Consider the following 15,487-nt stretch of genomic DNA (forward strand, 5'->3'; position numbering starts at 1 on the left):
AGGCTGCGAACATGCAAATCCAGACGTTGGAAGCCACGCGCGTGGCTGTGGCAACTTCCCAAGGAAATCTACCGTACACTAATGTTCTACCAGTCACCTTCCCCCCTTAAATACGGTAAATGGTGCTGGCTTAATTGGCCTGTCCGGACCAGCCTGGTCGGAACCTGGAGTTCGAATGGTGATGCTCCCACTGCTGCACCTACCGATTGATTTCGGTAAACAGTTCTATCCAGTCCAGGGGAAACACAACAAACTGAACATTCCCAGAAAGCCTAGTCATAAGAAATAGCCTATTAAAAATCAACAGCTTACCGTACTCAGGGAAGAGGTCGAAGCGCATTCTGGTGTTGCCGTAGCCAGTATAACGGCAACTGATACCCAGCTGTTTGGGGGCACGTTTCAATGGCCGTACGGTACAAGGAGGGTGACGTACATGCGCAGTGTAACCAGCAGAACGATGGAGGCCTAGCTAGGCAGAACGGCGTTAGTCCTATATTCATCTGAGCTGGCGGCCATGCTAAATAGCTCCGATGCATGGATGCCCGACGTCATCCATCGAGTTTCAGGCCTGCCTATTATACCATTGCACGATCTCTATATGGAGCATTTTTTACCAGACTAAATCTATAATAGGTCCTGTCTACTAGACGATTACCCTGTCTATAGACCATAGATTGTTTTACAGACGGACCGCTAACGTTAACGGCAATTTATTATCTGCATTCAATTAAGCCGTGTAAAAACCCGTATAAGATCACGACCAGATGCTTATCACTCTCTGCGCACATGACAAAAGACAGGCGAACAAAGAACGCGCGAAAGGAAAGCATACATGCACACGCGTTTCACATGATCATTACGCACTGAGCAGCGTCTGCGTACCTGGAGGAGGTTTAAGACTGCCACATCGAAGGTCTGGAAGAACACAGTGCTGGATAGTCGCAGCGCCTGCGCGTTCCCAGCAGCATTAGTCAGGGAAGCACTCGCATATCCAGGCTGCTCAAGCAATTCTACATCGTTATACACATGTATGCTCGAAGGGAACATGACATGAGTTTCGCCTTCGACAATATAAACGAATAGCCAGCTGCAGGTATGTGCGTCCTCGTTACGCACCTTGAGCGGCCACACAACGGGGAACTTCTGCTCTTGGAAGCACCAGGCTACCCAGGCGCACAGGCCCATGTGAAGAGCAAGGAGCCCTACCATGACATACAGTAGCGCTAGGTACGCCCCATAGCTCTGATTGCGAGGGCAGGCCGAGCAATGATCACAGCATGCAAGCAGATGGGCATGCACCAATTCAGTTTGGCTTTCCGTTACCATGGAGTGGTTTCCTTATGTTACAAACTATCTGTTTTTGGACTTATCGGCTTGTGGCGACAGGTGTCTGATCTTAACCGTGACGGGGCAATCCAGGCATGTTTGACCCGATCCAAGCGTTATCGAAAGCTGTAAAATTGTGCACGTGCTATGTACGTATGATGAAGCACCAGGGCCTTCAATCCAAACTAGGGTACTTCGTATAGTTGACGATTAGGAGTTTGAAACATTCTGAAACAAGGCCACCGCAGATTACCTACCAGGCGCGACAGCCAGGTGAAATTTAGGACGCTTACAGCAGTCCATGCCCTGTGCACGATTAACCAAACATAACAATCTTAATAAAGCCAGTCGTGTGTACAGCGTTACCTCCGAACACAGCCCTTGGGAAATTAAAACAGTGAATGAGAAGAGAACCTAGCCCATGACATGCCCTAGGCCTGTGCAGCAGCCACAGAACTCTAACCACGGATGGTTGCACGCTTCAAGAGCATGATGAAGCTCAGGACGCTGTGACGTCGCTCGCTTTCAGACGTTTTCATCCGGACAGCAGTAATGCTGTGAACCCCGCTTTGTGCGCGGAAGGAGACAGGGTGCACTTGGCCTTACACGGGCTATGTACGAAAGGAACAAATGCAAGCTCATCATTGCGGGTGACAGAACGGCACAATCCACTTACGGTCCGGACGCGTGAATGCTCCAGCCCTGCCTATCTGCGATAATAACAGTTGTGAAGAGCTGCCAGGCATCCAAAAGGATCTTAAGGATCACCCAGCGAAGACGAATGCGTGCTTCATTATTTTCCTTCCTGCATGTGCATTTACAGGCGATGCGTGTAAATACATACATACGCGTTGCAGAGTCATAGAGGCCCGTTACAGCACTATCGCCAGGTTGATTACCCTAGGCACGTTGAGGTGGCCTCATTCATGCTTGCCTGGACGGCAAAACAACTATCTGATGCGTGCGAGTGTCATGCCGCTCAGCAGTGCGCTACACGTAATCAAATGCAAACATGCAGCGAACAGGAATGCATGCATGCAGACACTTTGTTACAACTCCCGCCTGCACGTCATCCATGTGCGGATGGAACTATGCGCACCGAAGAGTGTACAGGACTCCAAAGATGCCGCTCTGCAAGGGGAACAGTCCGTACATGTACAAGGGGAACAAAAATTGCGTTGGCAAAGTCGCACCAGATGGGACATAGGGTCGTGGTTGTGGATTTGTGCGTGTGTGCCATACACTATACATAAAGGCCTTGTTGCATGGCCTTCTAGATCTGTAGGCAGTGTTATGTGCATCCATGGCAATATGTACCATCCCATCGGCCAGTCCTCAAGGACAGGGAGCTCCCTGCGCCGTTGCAGCTTCATTTCCCCGGCACTTAGCAAATGGCCTGCTGGTTGTAGCATAAAAACCCGTCCATAAACCGTATGTCAACCGTTTGCATTTTTTACTTGGCATCTAGTTTGTACCCTTTAGTGCATTGGATAGGGACGGTCCCTAGCTAATGTACCAGGGCACGAACTATAGACGCAAAACGTTTGCAAACGACCGTGACAGCAGAGATGGTGCTCGTCATACGAATTCCTTCAAGATGAAAACCGCTGGCAGCTGCAGCAGCGCTGGACGGATGTGTGATGGGTATGGAATTAGAGGATCCCCCCACAGCCCCACTGCTGCAACATCCCATGAGGGCAAAGAATGAACTCAGATAACATACGAAGCCGCTTACATCGCGATACCAGCAACCCGCAAACACAAGCTACGCGGAAATTAGACAAACATGTGCCAGGTCAGCAGGGACACTAGTGTATGTACCATCACCCAGGAAGGAGGGAATGGTAAGCCACACACCATTCCCACAGCCGATGGCACTCTGACACGCGCGGTTGCGTAAACCATGTGGTGAGGCGCCGAGGGCAGCAAACAGCCGCTGAGGGCGAGGCAAATTATTAGACAGCTTCAAAGTAAGGCAGCAGTAAACAGTAGCCTAGGGTACTCGTGCGGGAATTCTAAGCTTGACGCATCTAATAAGTAAATATGTACAGAGGCCACCAGACTCATACGGCCGTGCCCTTCTATCTGTGGCGCTTGAATCGCCCTGGGTCATAACCAGATGGTGAAGTGATGGTTGCCTCTGGATAGCTACAAGAGTACTTCTCCGCACCTCTAGCGATGAGGGGCGATCGAAAATGTCTTCACCCGTTCCATCATGCTTGCCATTGTCAACCCTGCGGACGATGGAAGGTGCTCCCTGAAAACCACCTGTTGCTCACACTGGACAGGGTCCGTACAGTAATAACATACAAGCAATATGCTACTGAACTCAATTCATATACATAAATCAAATAGCTCTTCAGTCTGTAGTCCGCACAGAAAGGAAAATGAATAAAGTGCAAGCCCGCCGTTGAAAACGACTTTCAATAACGACTTTCAATAACGATTGGAGACTTCTTATCTGCGGTCATATATGTCCCTATTATAAGCAGTTGTTAGCAGTTTTACATTTCATAATCATTGCAAACAAGCCGGCGGCTTTAAGTGCAGTGTAGGCCAAATGCAAGCCTACCACCGCTATACGAACCACCATGTTTCAAGCCAAATGGATGATTTCTTAGCAACGATACCAATATACCTTGCACGCCGCGATATTAAAGAACGTGAAGAGGCCACGCTCCCAGCGTAGCTACCTGACGCAGACCTTGCAAGAGAGCTGGCCATCAAGGCGCGTTCGCTTCTTAGTGGCGCTTATACTAGTAGCCCATCCTAGAATGGTAAAACAACTTAATGTGGCTTTTGAAGGGGCTTAAACTGACGTAAAAAACCACAGCATGGTAAAGAGTCTATATTAGTCTGAAGTTTTGGCAGCCCGCTTAAATCTATGCTGTGTAGTATGATGCCACAAAGTAATGCACTTGCTGTTCAAAGTTCAGCCCCGCAATCATCATGCATGACGAACAATATAGTTGAATGAGAGCTTCTTGCTTCATAACAGTGTGCAGCAAATGTAGGAACTGACGGCGCAAAATCAAGTTTGACAAAAATACAGACGATGATCGTACATCCTTATTCAATGCGAGGATGGACCGCCGCCGTACAAGCGTCATAGTTTGTGCGAACTAACAAAAAGATATAGATACACCTTTGCATACCTGCATAATAAGCTTAAATTTACATCGAATTTACAGATGCTTTGAAATTTCTTAGGGAGTCTAGTAAGCCATTACCCCTTTTGTAGTAGCTCTGAACCGTTACCCTCGGACAACCTCGGACAACAAGTTTTCTAATAGAGCAGCCGGAAACGGAAGTCAATGCCGAATACGCCATTTCGTTCACGCTGCGTAAATCTTTTAGCAGCTGTCAGCTGCGTGCGCTATCGTGCGCTTGGTATATTGGGACGATGTAGTAGCGTCTTACGTCGCGATGGCCGAAAACTCATGTTAAAGCAGTGAATCCGAACTAATCCCCGGTGCTCTCCGCATCCAAGCACTGTATTGGCTGTTAGAGGCTATATTCAGGGCTAGCTCGGTATCACGCCTAAGCAGCACCAGGCAACCTGAGACACTCCCCTTCTTTCTGGAGGAGAGCAGCCTGCCCCCGAGGGAAGCCAACCCCAGCACACACAGGTGGGCCGCTGACAGCTCCAGTACTGGATGATGGGACCCCAACCCCCGCGGCGCAGTCCCAGGGAGGCGAAAGCGAAGAGTAGACTCGAAAAATTCAACATGGCTTGATGAATGGCTCTCTGCTGAAGGGCCTTAGGCTGTCCTTGCTCATTCCCAGGGGCCAAGGCTCCCGCATTTATGCCGCCTTGAACCTGAACGCTGTCTCCATAGCGCTAGCGGCTGCCAAGACTGCTACATCCCAAACCAATTGTGACACCACATCAGGTGGTTCAACTAGGGATAGGTATTGGCGCGTGCTGGGCTGACCCACCCACACTGGCACTTGATGGACAATCACCTGCAACACTTCACACCTCCAGAAGTGGTGTTGGCGCGGGTTGCAGTTGACCTCGTGTTCCCCAGGACGAGGCCCATATCCGCATATCCTTTGGGTTGGTGCCGCCCTGCATATGTGCAAATTACCCTCAAGGGGGATACCATCCACGGATCTCCTTGTGGGAATTCCAATGGACTCATGACAATAACAGCATGTCCAGTGTTGCTGTCATCTTGCATTGACATAACGCCTTAACCCGGCCCATGCACTTAGGCATCCCATGTCCATCTACTTTGATTCGGCCTCGAATATCTCTACGTCGTGCTCAGGTGGGCCGTTGGGCGCTTGCCAGGCAGTCTGTATGAATGACGTAGCGTTGGCTAGGTATGCTTGAAATTTAACCTGTTCGAGTCAGGTGGACCGAAATGATGTAAGTGTTCTGAGGCTCCAGCCACCCCGTACTCAGCTACCCTATAGGCAAAGTCACGGCATTGACCAAGGCATTTGAGTCGGCATTCCTGTATAGTAATCCGAGATACGCACTGTCATGCATGGCAATAAGGCCAGCATCAGTGCTCATCAGTGGCACCAGCATCATCTACCCATCCTGCGCTTAAACAAAAATGATGTGTCCGTGGTGGCTATCGATGGCGAGTGAGCGACAAACATGTTTGACGTGCATAAATGCACATGTACTTCAGCAGCTGCAGCGGTATGAAACCGGTGGCATACACTATAATTGCTTTCGCCGTCTGCACTTGACAATCCATACAATGCACTTTTGTTTAGCAAAATCCTTTGTTTGTTGAGCATAATCTATGCTCAACGAGCTACAACGATCAATTCGCGTCACGCAGCATTTAACGACAGCACCAGGGGGGAACTCCTACATGCAGACCGTTAAAAGCGACTCATAAACATGAGAAATTTCAATCAAAATTCCACAATCTGCATTTGGTTGACACACAGAAAACGCCACGTAACGGGACGCATTATGCGACGATGTGCGACACAAGGACTCGTCGGTAAAATTTACTTTTTGTCGTCTATAGACGACAGAGACATCATGCAATGGATAGGACCAATAAGTAGATCGTATATAGAACATGGTATAGATTTGTCCTTTAGATCGTGCCATCGTATAATAGGTAGATGAACTCCTACGCTGGCGATGGCAGATGGCAAAGCGAGCCCAGCGCCAGAATTAGCGGCGTTTTGACAAAATAGCAAAGCACAGAAAGGAAATCTGAAGTTGATTGCCAAGTAATAAGGGTGGCAAAAACACATTCCGTCCCGAAGGTTAAGCAACCGTCATTGCGAAACAGCGATGACCGGTAATACCTTTTAAAAGGACGCATGCTTACCCGATACTCCGTCCCACAAATTCTGCTACGTTGTTTTCCAGCGTCAGCTAGCCGCTGGGATAGATGATCTGCAGGGCGGACGACGGGATGGACAGCGACGGGCAGCGGCGGGTCAAGTCGTGATTTCATAAATATCGTTAAAGCACAGATTATATCGCCATCATACAGCGCTGTTCTGATTAGCCGTCCACAGCTAGCAGGCAGCGGTAACGGACAACGGTACCTTGCAAACTACTTCGTAAATTGGGTGGTGCCTTAGGCTTCAGCTGCGCGCGCACGATATGTTATCTTCTATGCCGCAGGTATATCTTTGATTGGGGAAGGCCCATACGGTTTGGTAATGGCGTTTGCAGAAGATTCAGGGGCGTTTTTCACACTTAGTAGCGTTCCCGGACCGGAATGCATCAACAACATGAAACTAAAACATATTGTGCAGTTTTCAGGGGAAGGCTCCCAAGAAATGTGCTGCGTTATGCCGCCAGCTTTGGTAATATGCGCATTTGCACTTGCTTAATCGAAAAGATCATCTTATCCATTGATTTTAACAGAGACTTTCTTTGACATTTCCTTGATTTGCACCGATTTAGGCGGTGCGCGAGGTACGAGCCTTGGCTTGTAACCCACAAAAGGGTGTCTGCCGTTAAAGTCCTACAAAGTACTAGACTATGATAAATCAAGACGCCTTTGAGGCGTGTTGTTAAAGTGACAACATAATTCATTGCGTGGACGAATTCAGTTACGTCCCTGTGAAAAGTGCGATACATGCGGGATACATACGTAATGTCATCAACATTGACATGCCAGTATGATGCTGCTTAGCCCTAAAAGTACACGTCGCATGCAGCTAGAAGGGCCTACCTTCACAGTGGCGCTCCGGGAGGTCGGGCGAGGACTAGGAAGGCAACTCTGAGAATAGAGGACAATAATCAGAGTCTTACAGAAGACGCACACGGAGGAATCTTGATAGTCGCCGAAGTTTCGCTCTGGCTGGTATCGGTCACCCTGCGGCAGCATGAACCCAGCAAGGCCCACCTACTGGCATTATTACCCCCAACCTACCAAGTTTGCCATCAAAGCTGCATAAGCGCGCTGCGATTACTCTGTGGCGTGCCGCGGCATGGCAACGTCTGGAGCTAGTAGCTATGCAGGAAGCGGCGGGTCCTCCAAATCTAATTATGTTGCAGCAAAACGAGAGAGGTAGGTGAAGAGTTCAATTGCCCAGCCCTGAAGAACTAGCTTGGATTTCTTCGACCGTTTGCCATCTACATCGCTGTCGATGCCAACAGCTGGATATCCGAATAGAGGACAACTCCATGTGACCTTTTTGTTTTCTGTGACCATGAAGTAACGGAAACAACTTTCCTTGGACTCTTGACTTATGCTCAGTCAAGTTGCTTGAATTTAGTGCTTGAGCCTGTGTCGGTTGCATTTGCAGGCCCGGTTATGACCAGGATGAGCAGGGTGACAATCTATTGGACCGCCGGTCTTCTTTGGAGGTATGCCCCAAAGCTGCTCCTCTGTGATCGCACACTTACGCACCTTGTGAGCGAGCCTGAGCGCAACCATGCCACGTAAGCAGCAACCATTCGTCACCCCCCCTTCATCATAGCCTGGAAACCCATATTGTTTCTGCCCTGCAGTACGGCATCTTCGGTGTCTTGTTTACCCTAAGGTATGTTACATGCCGCCGAAGCAAGGTGCCACGGTGGCAGCCACTTGGGGTTTTGGGGCAGCGGCAGCGCCCACTGTTTCATGGCTGAAGCTCGTTGTGACCTTCATTTTAACTTTATTCTGAAATCCATATCTTGCCCACATATAGCAAGGAGAAATCTGAAAATCGCATCCGCATCCGATGGGTGCTGCTCAAGATTCTTCTGGATGGCTGGCAGCTATTCACGACTGTCATAATGCCCGAGCGGCAAGCATGGACTATCAATCCCGATGGAACGTGAGTAAACGTGTATGGTGTAAGTAACATCGCAACTGTATGTATGACGCTGTGCTGCAAACTGCGTTGCTCTGCACAGATTATTGTGCACCGGTGAGCTATCTTTTCACATGGCTGCACACTCCGTCTATGGGCAGCACGTGCGCGTATGAACCCCTATCCCCTCCCAGAAGCATGGGGCAGGTTGATATGGCGTTCTCCATCCTGTGGATAGCACATATATCTTGCACGTCAGCCATTGTCGTACGGCTTTCCCTATTTGGCATTCCACATCTATGCAAACTAACATGACGGGCAGCTGGTGCAGGGGGAATGAAGCCAAACAGTCGATCGTAATGGTTTTCCGGTACTGTCCTTCCTGCGACTTGTGTAGGGCTTGGGCAATCGTTGGGGTGCTCAACTTCACTTGGCTCGGAGACCTGGTAAGTCCGTCTTGTCAAGTGGGGCCATGCTCCTAGACAATTAACGCATATGGAGACTTTAGTGCACTGCGCACCCTAGGACTGAACTTGGATAATGCAGGGGCCGGGGCCGCTTGTGTGTGCAGTGCTAGCTGTCCTGTGGTGGGGACCGGTGCAAGCTCCATGGCAGACACCGCTTAGCTTAGTCAATAGGAAGCCGGGTTGGCGGGCCAGCGGGGTGAAATACAGGCGTTGTCACCTTCAGTCCCTGCAGGATGTCTGCCGCGGATGCGAGCTGGGTATGTGGGTGGCAACGCAAAGAGCGATGTGCGCAGAGAACACCCCCATCGATGTTGGAGAGGGCATGCCATGGAAAGCTTTAGGATATGCCCGGAGATGCGTAGCTCAGGCATCGTAGCAGCATGTCGCGGGAAGGGGGGTTTCTGAAACAGCCCTTGCGATGAGTCCTTGGCGTGCCGGTCTAGTATGCAGCTTGTTGTCGTCTCCTCACAGATGTGCTGTGTCGCGCTGCGTTCGCCGGTGTGTGGATCACCATCGGACGTTTCCCCCGCTGGCCCAATACTGCTGCGATGGGAACGGGCAGACTGCCTTGAAGGAATGAATCACCGACCGGGCGCGAATGTCTGCTGCCCATAGGGATGACATGGACCAGCAGAGGGCCCTTTGCATTTCTTGCATATTTGGGAGCGGCCAGCTGGAGCCTTCCGGGTCCCTGCAGCGGGTTGAACCGCTTGCAGCAGCCTTGTATAAAGCATCCATATGCGTTTCTAAGCTGCCCAAGCGCGCACCGGAAGAGGAGGAAAACCCGGTGTCCGCTTGTTTTCCACCTTGCTTGACGCGTGGTGTTGAGTCGTTTGCACCAGCTAGCTGAGCAGTTGTGTGCACAATTCCGCAGGGCTACGGTGCATACCTTGCTGTTCTATACTCCATGCTGGCTTTGCTGTCGATCAACATTGCCATGTGCGTTTGGGTAGCCTGGTGCTTCAAGGAGCACAAGTTCCCCGTTGTGTGGCCCATTAAGGTACGAGCGTGTGTCCTGGCGAACACGTGCTCGCACGTGGTCCTGCTTGGTTAGTCTCACGTGTAGCTACGCAAATTACGCAAGAAGTGAATTCTTGCTTTGTCAGTTGGCATAAGTGCTTTTAAGGTTGAGTCTCGTGGACAGCCATCGAAAAGGCACATAGACGAGTCGTCTTGTCCGATCGACAATGTTCGGTTGTTTCGTTTGCTTAAGCCCGCCATGCCAGTCTGAACCCCCAATCCGGCTGCCCATACCCCAGGTGCTGCGCGTCTTCAGCAGCGTATTCTTTCAGGCTTTTGACGTAGCTTCGCTTAACCTGCTGCAGGTACGTAAGCGAAGGCATAACAAACCTATAGCTGGGCGGTCCCTTCGTATTCCAGCTACTTAGTACTTCGTTGGCATCACGGATGCGACAACGCATATTTAACAGATTAGCATAAATATTTTTTGCACGGTATGCCCCGAATATCGATCGGCCCCATAGGGTTGGCTGTGCAAATCTTAAAACGGTCTACCTGAACTGATTTCAGGAAAACTTCTTATGCGAAGAATGTGTTGCTTTGCTTGGCCGCGGGAGAAGCGTATGTTCTTGTTCAGGAAATAGAGCGTCACGCGTAAACCATTTTGCTCTGAAACTTAACGTCTGTAAACGTTAACCTCAAAGACCCTGTAGAAGCAAGCGGCAGCCAACGTCTGTTTTTACGAAGGATAGTATAGGTGTTAACGCTGTGCAAAACTTCCCCTTCATGATAACCAGCATGATTGAGAATAAGGAGGTTCAGGCAAAGGGCTCTAGCGTATAACAATAGAAGAGGAAAGATTTTAGGAAGCAGCTGAAGGGAAACCAGCGACTGAGGGACACTCCTGTTCGCTGTCCGCTTCGACGCGTCGCGACGCGTACGCGCATACAACTCAGTCGTTATAGGTCTTAAGGGAGCGGCCCGCTCAACGCGAGAAAGCTAGGTTACAAGAAAGCGGAACAACGCCCAATGTCCGGGGAAAACACCCAATATGGATACCCCAAGGAGTGCGAAGTCACAGGCCCGGAGTCCCCTAGGCCACGGATGGAGGCGGCCAAGGGCAGAATACATTAATGTATGTGCATGTAAAGATTAGCTGTCTATTGAGAGGTCAAAACTTCCCGTGAACCACCGCAAAGGAAAAGCTGTACGTGGGTTCTGCTGCCCAGCTGCATCACAGCCCTACCTTACGGGAAAAAACACCGAATGTGGCAAGATGCCCACTGCATGCCAACCGCGCGCGTGTGCTCATGTTTTCCTGGGGTATCCAAGCTTTGGGCCTTTCCCGCTAACCGTTGGGGAGCTGCAGTAAGTACTGGCACATGGCAATCTACATGCACTAGACGAGGTGCAGGGCAGCCCCTTGCAATAAACACGCGGGGCTTCAGATGTTACCGCACTCAGGCATTATACGTCTATGAACCATTGCCGCGCGCTGCGCTTGGCCCCACAGCTCGGTATAACGTGTCGATTCACCGGGACGAGCCGAGACGAGCCGAAACTACACTTCGACCTCTTTCCACAGTACAGTAAGTTGGGCTTTGCTATTCAATGTGGGTGATGAGCGGTCCCAAATAATTGCCCCGAATGCATCAACCCTGCATGTTGCGGGCGGTTGGCATCTGTCAGTGGATGATGCTCGTGCATATGATCAACTCCCGGCCGCCTTAGCTAAGAGCTGCGCCCATACGGTGTTTTCCAGGCTGTACGAAGCCTCCGCACATCATGCACGCTGTGGTTTCGGCGCTCTGCCTTATCCTCTTCGTCGCCATAGCGCTACTGTTGAACATGGCCGAGGTGAGGTCGTACTTTTGCCGCACCTACCCACCGCAATGGGGAGATGCGGGTAAACCTGTCGCGGGAGTGGATAAGGCCCGCTTTAGGCCGGTGATACGCTGCAATGATCAATATTATCTGCTCTATCTACCAAGATTTTGAGCAAGGAGGACTTGAGGTTTACGTTAATTGGCCATATTGTTGGGTAACAAGAAGCCAACATGAGTAATCCGTACTGCCATTTCGTGCAGGTCGAGGTGAACCCCTTGTCTCGGCGCCCGATGGCTCTGGGGCACAGCGGGGCAGAAGTAATGGCATTCGGAATTAAGGTGCGTGACATTCACCCTCACGGGCAGCTACTGTGCACACTTATTGTCGCAGGGTGCGATAGTGAACATAAAAATATTAAACGTTAATACACTGTTACAAGAGCTGCCCATGAGGCTAGGTGAGGCTGGCTGAAGGAACATGGAACAACTGATTGTTGATTGCAATAGTGAACAAAAGGTTGCAGTGAAAACCGATGGTCCTTGCATTTGCATTATCGTAAAGCGGTTATGTCAGTTGACGTCGAACAGTGGTACACAGACGTGTTCCATTCGAGCTTCTGTCAAATCTGACAACGCCGTGTAACGCCGCACCTGGCGCTCGTTTCACGGTGTGCTACTGTTCTCCCCCCAACCCCAGACGCTGATACTTTCTTCTAAACCCTGGTACCGTCCTAGGGGCATGCCCACCATAACGATGCTTGACGCAGTGGTTAAGATGCTAGCCAGCAGGGTTTAGGCTAAAGGGTTTCCTCCCGACAAATAAATCTGCTGTGGCAAGGCATAAATGGCACAATCGCTCGTATTCCTTTGTGTAGGTTCTGATGACCCTGGTGAACGTATTTCTGGGTTGGACGCGTGTGGAGGCCTCCGTCTACCTAGCCCTGGCCGTGGCGCTGGCATGGCAAACCTTGCGATGGGTGAGTGCATGTATCATATGGTCACGCCGGGCTCAGGATGAATCACGAGTCGTATTGCCAGCCGTCCACTTGCCTTCAGCAAGGTGTGTGGCCATGGAGTACTACATTTGCCGGTGAGGGCCTGGAAGCTCGAGTCCTGGTGCGTTGATGAGATAGCGGCGGGGTTGAAGCCCTGCCCGGCTGCACGCATCATAGACACATCATTTTCTTTCCTGTCCACCGGGTGCCGTCTACGCACTTGCTTGCCCCGTGCGAATGTCCGCGGCCCGCGCGTGCAGAGCCCCAATTTGGTCAGCTGGGTGAATTACCTCAAGACGGGCGTTTCTGTCACGGTGGTATGGTGCTCCGGCGTCCTTATGCTGCTGGTGTTTCATCCCGGGGTCGACAGCCATGATAAACCCAAGATGGGCGAATGGTCCCGCGCCATGACAGACCTCATGCTGGCTGGCCTGGCGCCCGCCTTCGGCGTGGGGGCGCTCATTTCGTGGGCCACCCTTCGCCGCAACACGGCAGCTGCACTGAGAGGCCTCGAGTGAGTGGGCGAGCGTGCAATGCACTGGATAGTGGATACAGAGCGAAAGACAAACGATGTACTGCGCAGATCATGGTCATGCCGCGCAAGTCTTATATGAATGCGCTGCCTGATGATCGGAAGGAAACAAACTATCGGCCACGTTGGAGTGGCATGCACGAGAGATTTGCAGCGACTGACTTCATCCATTAGTGCCGGGGGTTTAAGGAAATTGCTCCCTATGCTGGCCCCTTTCCTGACCTGCTGCATATTTGCAGGAACCCTAAGAAGCTGCCGTTGATCGAAGCTTTCACGAGCATTGATGAACCACGTGACGTCGAAATTGCTTCAAGGTTCGTAAGTACAGGCAGGAAATTGCAAGCGTTGGGATGTTACACAGCGAGGACATAGGAAATTTTCAAAGGCCTGGTATGTGGCGTACTATCTGGCTGCTGAAAAGCCATTATAGATGCCGTTGGAGCGTATCCATCGACGGTATGTGTGCGGTACTATGTACAGCTACTACGTGCGTACGGCAGCAGCATGCAGAGGGTTTTGAAGTTTGTTTTTCTGCTTTGGTGCACGTGACGTGCATCCCTGGCATTGCTGTCCGTGCATCATCCGAGTGCATGCCCAATCCCGCCGCGGGTCTTTCGTTAGGAATTGCATTTTGCATCATATGGCAAATTCAAGTGAGGATCTAAGCCCATACATGCATACGCATAGTGGTCCCACAGGGCCAACTAACGGTACTAGATGCGCAGATCTGAGGATCTTCTTTCTTTCATTCTTGCAATGTTTCCATCCCGTTTTCCTGGTTCCAGGTACTGTCGCATGTGGAAGGAGCCATGCGTCCTGGACCCGGATGCCGTCAATAAGGCGCACATGTTGATAAAGGTGGGGATAAGGGTGGACACATATCCCAGGAGAGCGGTTTGTCCCACGTGCGCTTTGGATGTCCGTTCCGAAACCCTTGAATATGGGTGCAGCTTGTGGGTATCACCTAAAATGCATTTAAATCGGCCGCCATGGATCGTAAACAAGCCTGCAGTTGCTGCAAGGGGCCGCATCCTGTGCTGGTTTCGACGAAGATGAAGCTGACCCTATTTGTCTAACGGCAGCGAAAATGATTGAATTGTCTCGACTGCAGGCCGGCTTGGAGATGTTTCCCACAAGCGCCTACATGGTGCTGCTGCATGCCAATTTCATGATTGACGTCCTGGGGGTCAGCCAGAGTGGCAGCCGCCGCATCGAGGTGAGCTCAGCTTGCTCCTCCGCTAGATTCGGTGCATTTGCTACAATTCGCAGGCACTTCCCCAGAATCTGGAGGGCTGCATAATGATGTGCAGCTGCAACCGAAGGGCTGGCGCGTGTACCTGGGCAATGGAGAGCGGCTGAGCTGCGTGTCAGGAGTCTGCTATCTAGTTTCCCCTTACCAAGGCCGCCTCTGTACTACTGCTGCCTTGCATTTCCCTGTCCATCATACATGTATAGTTATACCGTGGAGAATACTTGTTGACTGAGAAGCAGCGGAGCGGGGTTTGACTGAGAAGCAGCGGAACGGGGTTACTATGAGTGCTATAGGTTCGATATTTGCAAGCAACCCGCTCTCATCACCCGCATGCACCCACAGGAGGCGCGCAAGCTCAATCCAAGCCTCATGTGCCGTTTCATTATGTTTGTACGGCAGCAGCAAGCAACGGTACGTAACGTGCTCACGGGTGCTTAAGGGTCAGGCATCGGCTGCTTCAAAGAACGGATTGGATAACGGCGACACGCACGTACGGGAGCTTGCATGTGTCATGCGCAAAAAGCGACATGCATTACCGAACTGCTGGTTGTTTCTAAATATTCTTAATCCGCACAAGGACACATCCAAGCTTGGACTTGTCGAATATATTTCTTTGCTTTGTGCGCTTGATGGATGCATGCTCCGCCCGTACCGTTCCCCACTCCCGCCTCCCCTTGCGTTTCCCATTCACGCAACGCGGCTCCCCAGCAACACGCGGCTGGCAGCAGTGTGAGCGCGACTATGGACCTACTCGGGTGCGTGACTGGGCCTGTCTCAGCATGTCCGTGTCCTGGACGGGCTCAACCTCGTTTGTTGGTTGGCCAAGTGCATATTGATTGATCGACAATCTTGCCGTAGCTAGCTTGGGTTTAATCGATTCAACGGAAACCGAAAAC

General features: G+C 51.0%; 3 protein-coding genes across 3 annotated transcripts in view; 2 read left to right on the forward strand and 1 right to left on the reverse strand.

Moving 5' to 3' along the window:
• The window catches only part of VOLCADRAFT_94617 (uncharacterized protein), a gene marked incomplete at both ends in the record, with an annotated part of 30,731 nt that extends 28,200 nt beyond the window's left edge, over positions 1-2,531 (reverse strand). The window contains 6 exons of the mRNA XM_002953807.1: positions 313-382; positions 883-948; positions 1,117-1,240; positions 2,003-2,131; positions 2,426-2,457; positions 2,520-2,531. Of these exons, the coding sequence (XP_002953853.1) occupies positions 313-382; positions 883-948; positions 1,117-1,240; positions 2,003-2,131; positions 2,426-2,457; positions 2,520-2,531 (433 nt within the window). The remainder of the gene's footprint in view (positions 1-312; positions 383-882; positions 949-1,116; positions 1,241-2,002; positions 2,132-2,425; positions 2,458-2,519) is intronic.
• Positions 2,532-3,112: 581 nt separating this feature from the next.
• VOLCADRAFT_94618 (uncharacterized protein) lies at positions 3,113-12,608 on the forward strand (the record flags this gene model as incomplete). Its single annotated transcript, XM_002953743.1, has 15 exons — positions 3,113-3,121; positions 4,912-4,955; positions 5,545-5,600; positions 8,071-8,206; positions 8,245-8,307; positions 8,455-8,583; positions 8,663-8,676; positions 8,957-9,005; positions 9,642-9,813; positions 9,901-10,026; positions 10,286-10,351; positions 11,500-11,575; positions 11,749-11,843; positions 12,074-12,151; positions 12,510-12,608. The coding sequence occupies 15 exons, from the start codon at positions 3,113-3,115 to the stop codon at positions 12,606-12,608; spliced, it is 1,212 nt and encodes a 403-aa protein (XP_002953789.1).
• Positions 12,609-12,693: 85 nt separating this feature from the next.
• Positions 12,694-15,487, forward strand: part of VOLCADRAFT_106127 (uncharacterized protein) — a gene marked incomplete at its 5' end in the record, with an annotated part of 31,640 nt that continues 28,846 nt past the window's right edge. The window contains 7 exons of the mRNA XM_002953744.1: positions 12,694-12,789; positions 13,068-13,321; positions 13,579-13,653; positions 14,125-14,197; positions 14,451-14,555; positions 14,934-15,002; positions 15,300-15,346. Coding sequence (XP_002953790.1) covers positions 12,694-12,789; positions 13,068-13,321; positions 13,579-13,653; positions 14,125-14,197; positions 14,451-14,555; positions 14,934-15,002; positions 15,300-15,346 — 719 coding nt within the window. The remainder of the gene's footprint in view (positions 12,790-13,067; positions 13,322-13,578; positions 13,654-14,124; positions 14,198-14,450; positions 14,556-14,933; positions 15,003-15,299; positions 15,347-15,487) is intronic.

This window comes from Volvox carteri (genome assembly GCF_000143455.1).
Source record: "Volvox carteri f. nagariensis unplaced genomic scaffold VOLCAscaffold_38, whole genome shotgun sequence".
Lineage (NCBI taxonomy): Eukaryota > Viridiplantae > Chlorophyta > Chlorophyceae > Chlamydomonadales > Volvocaceae > Volvox > Volvox carteri.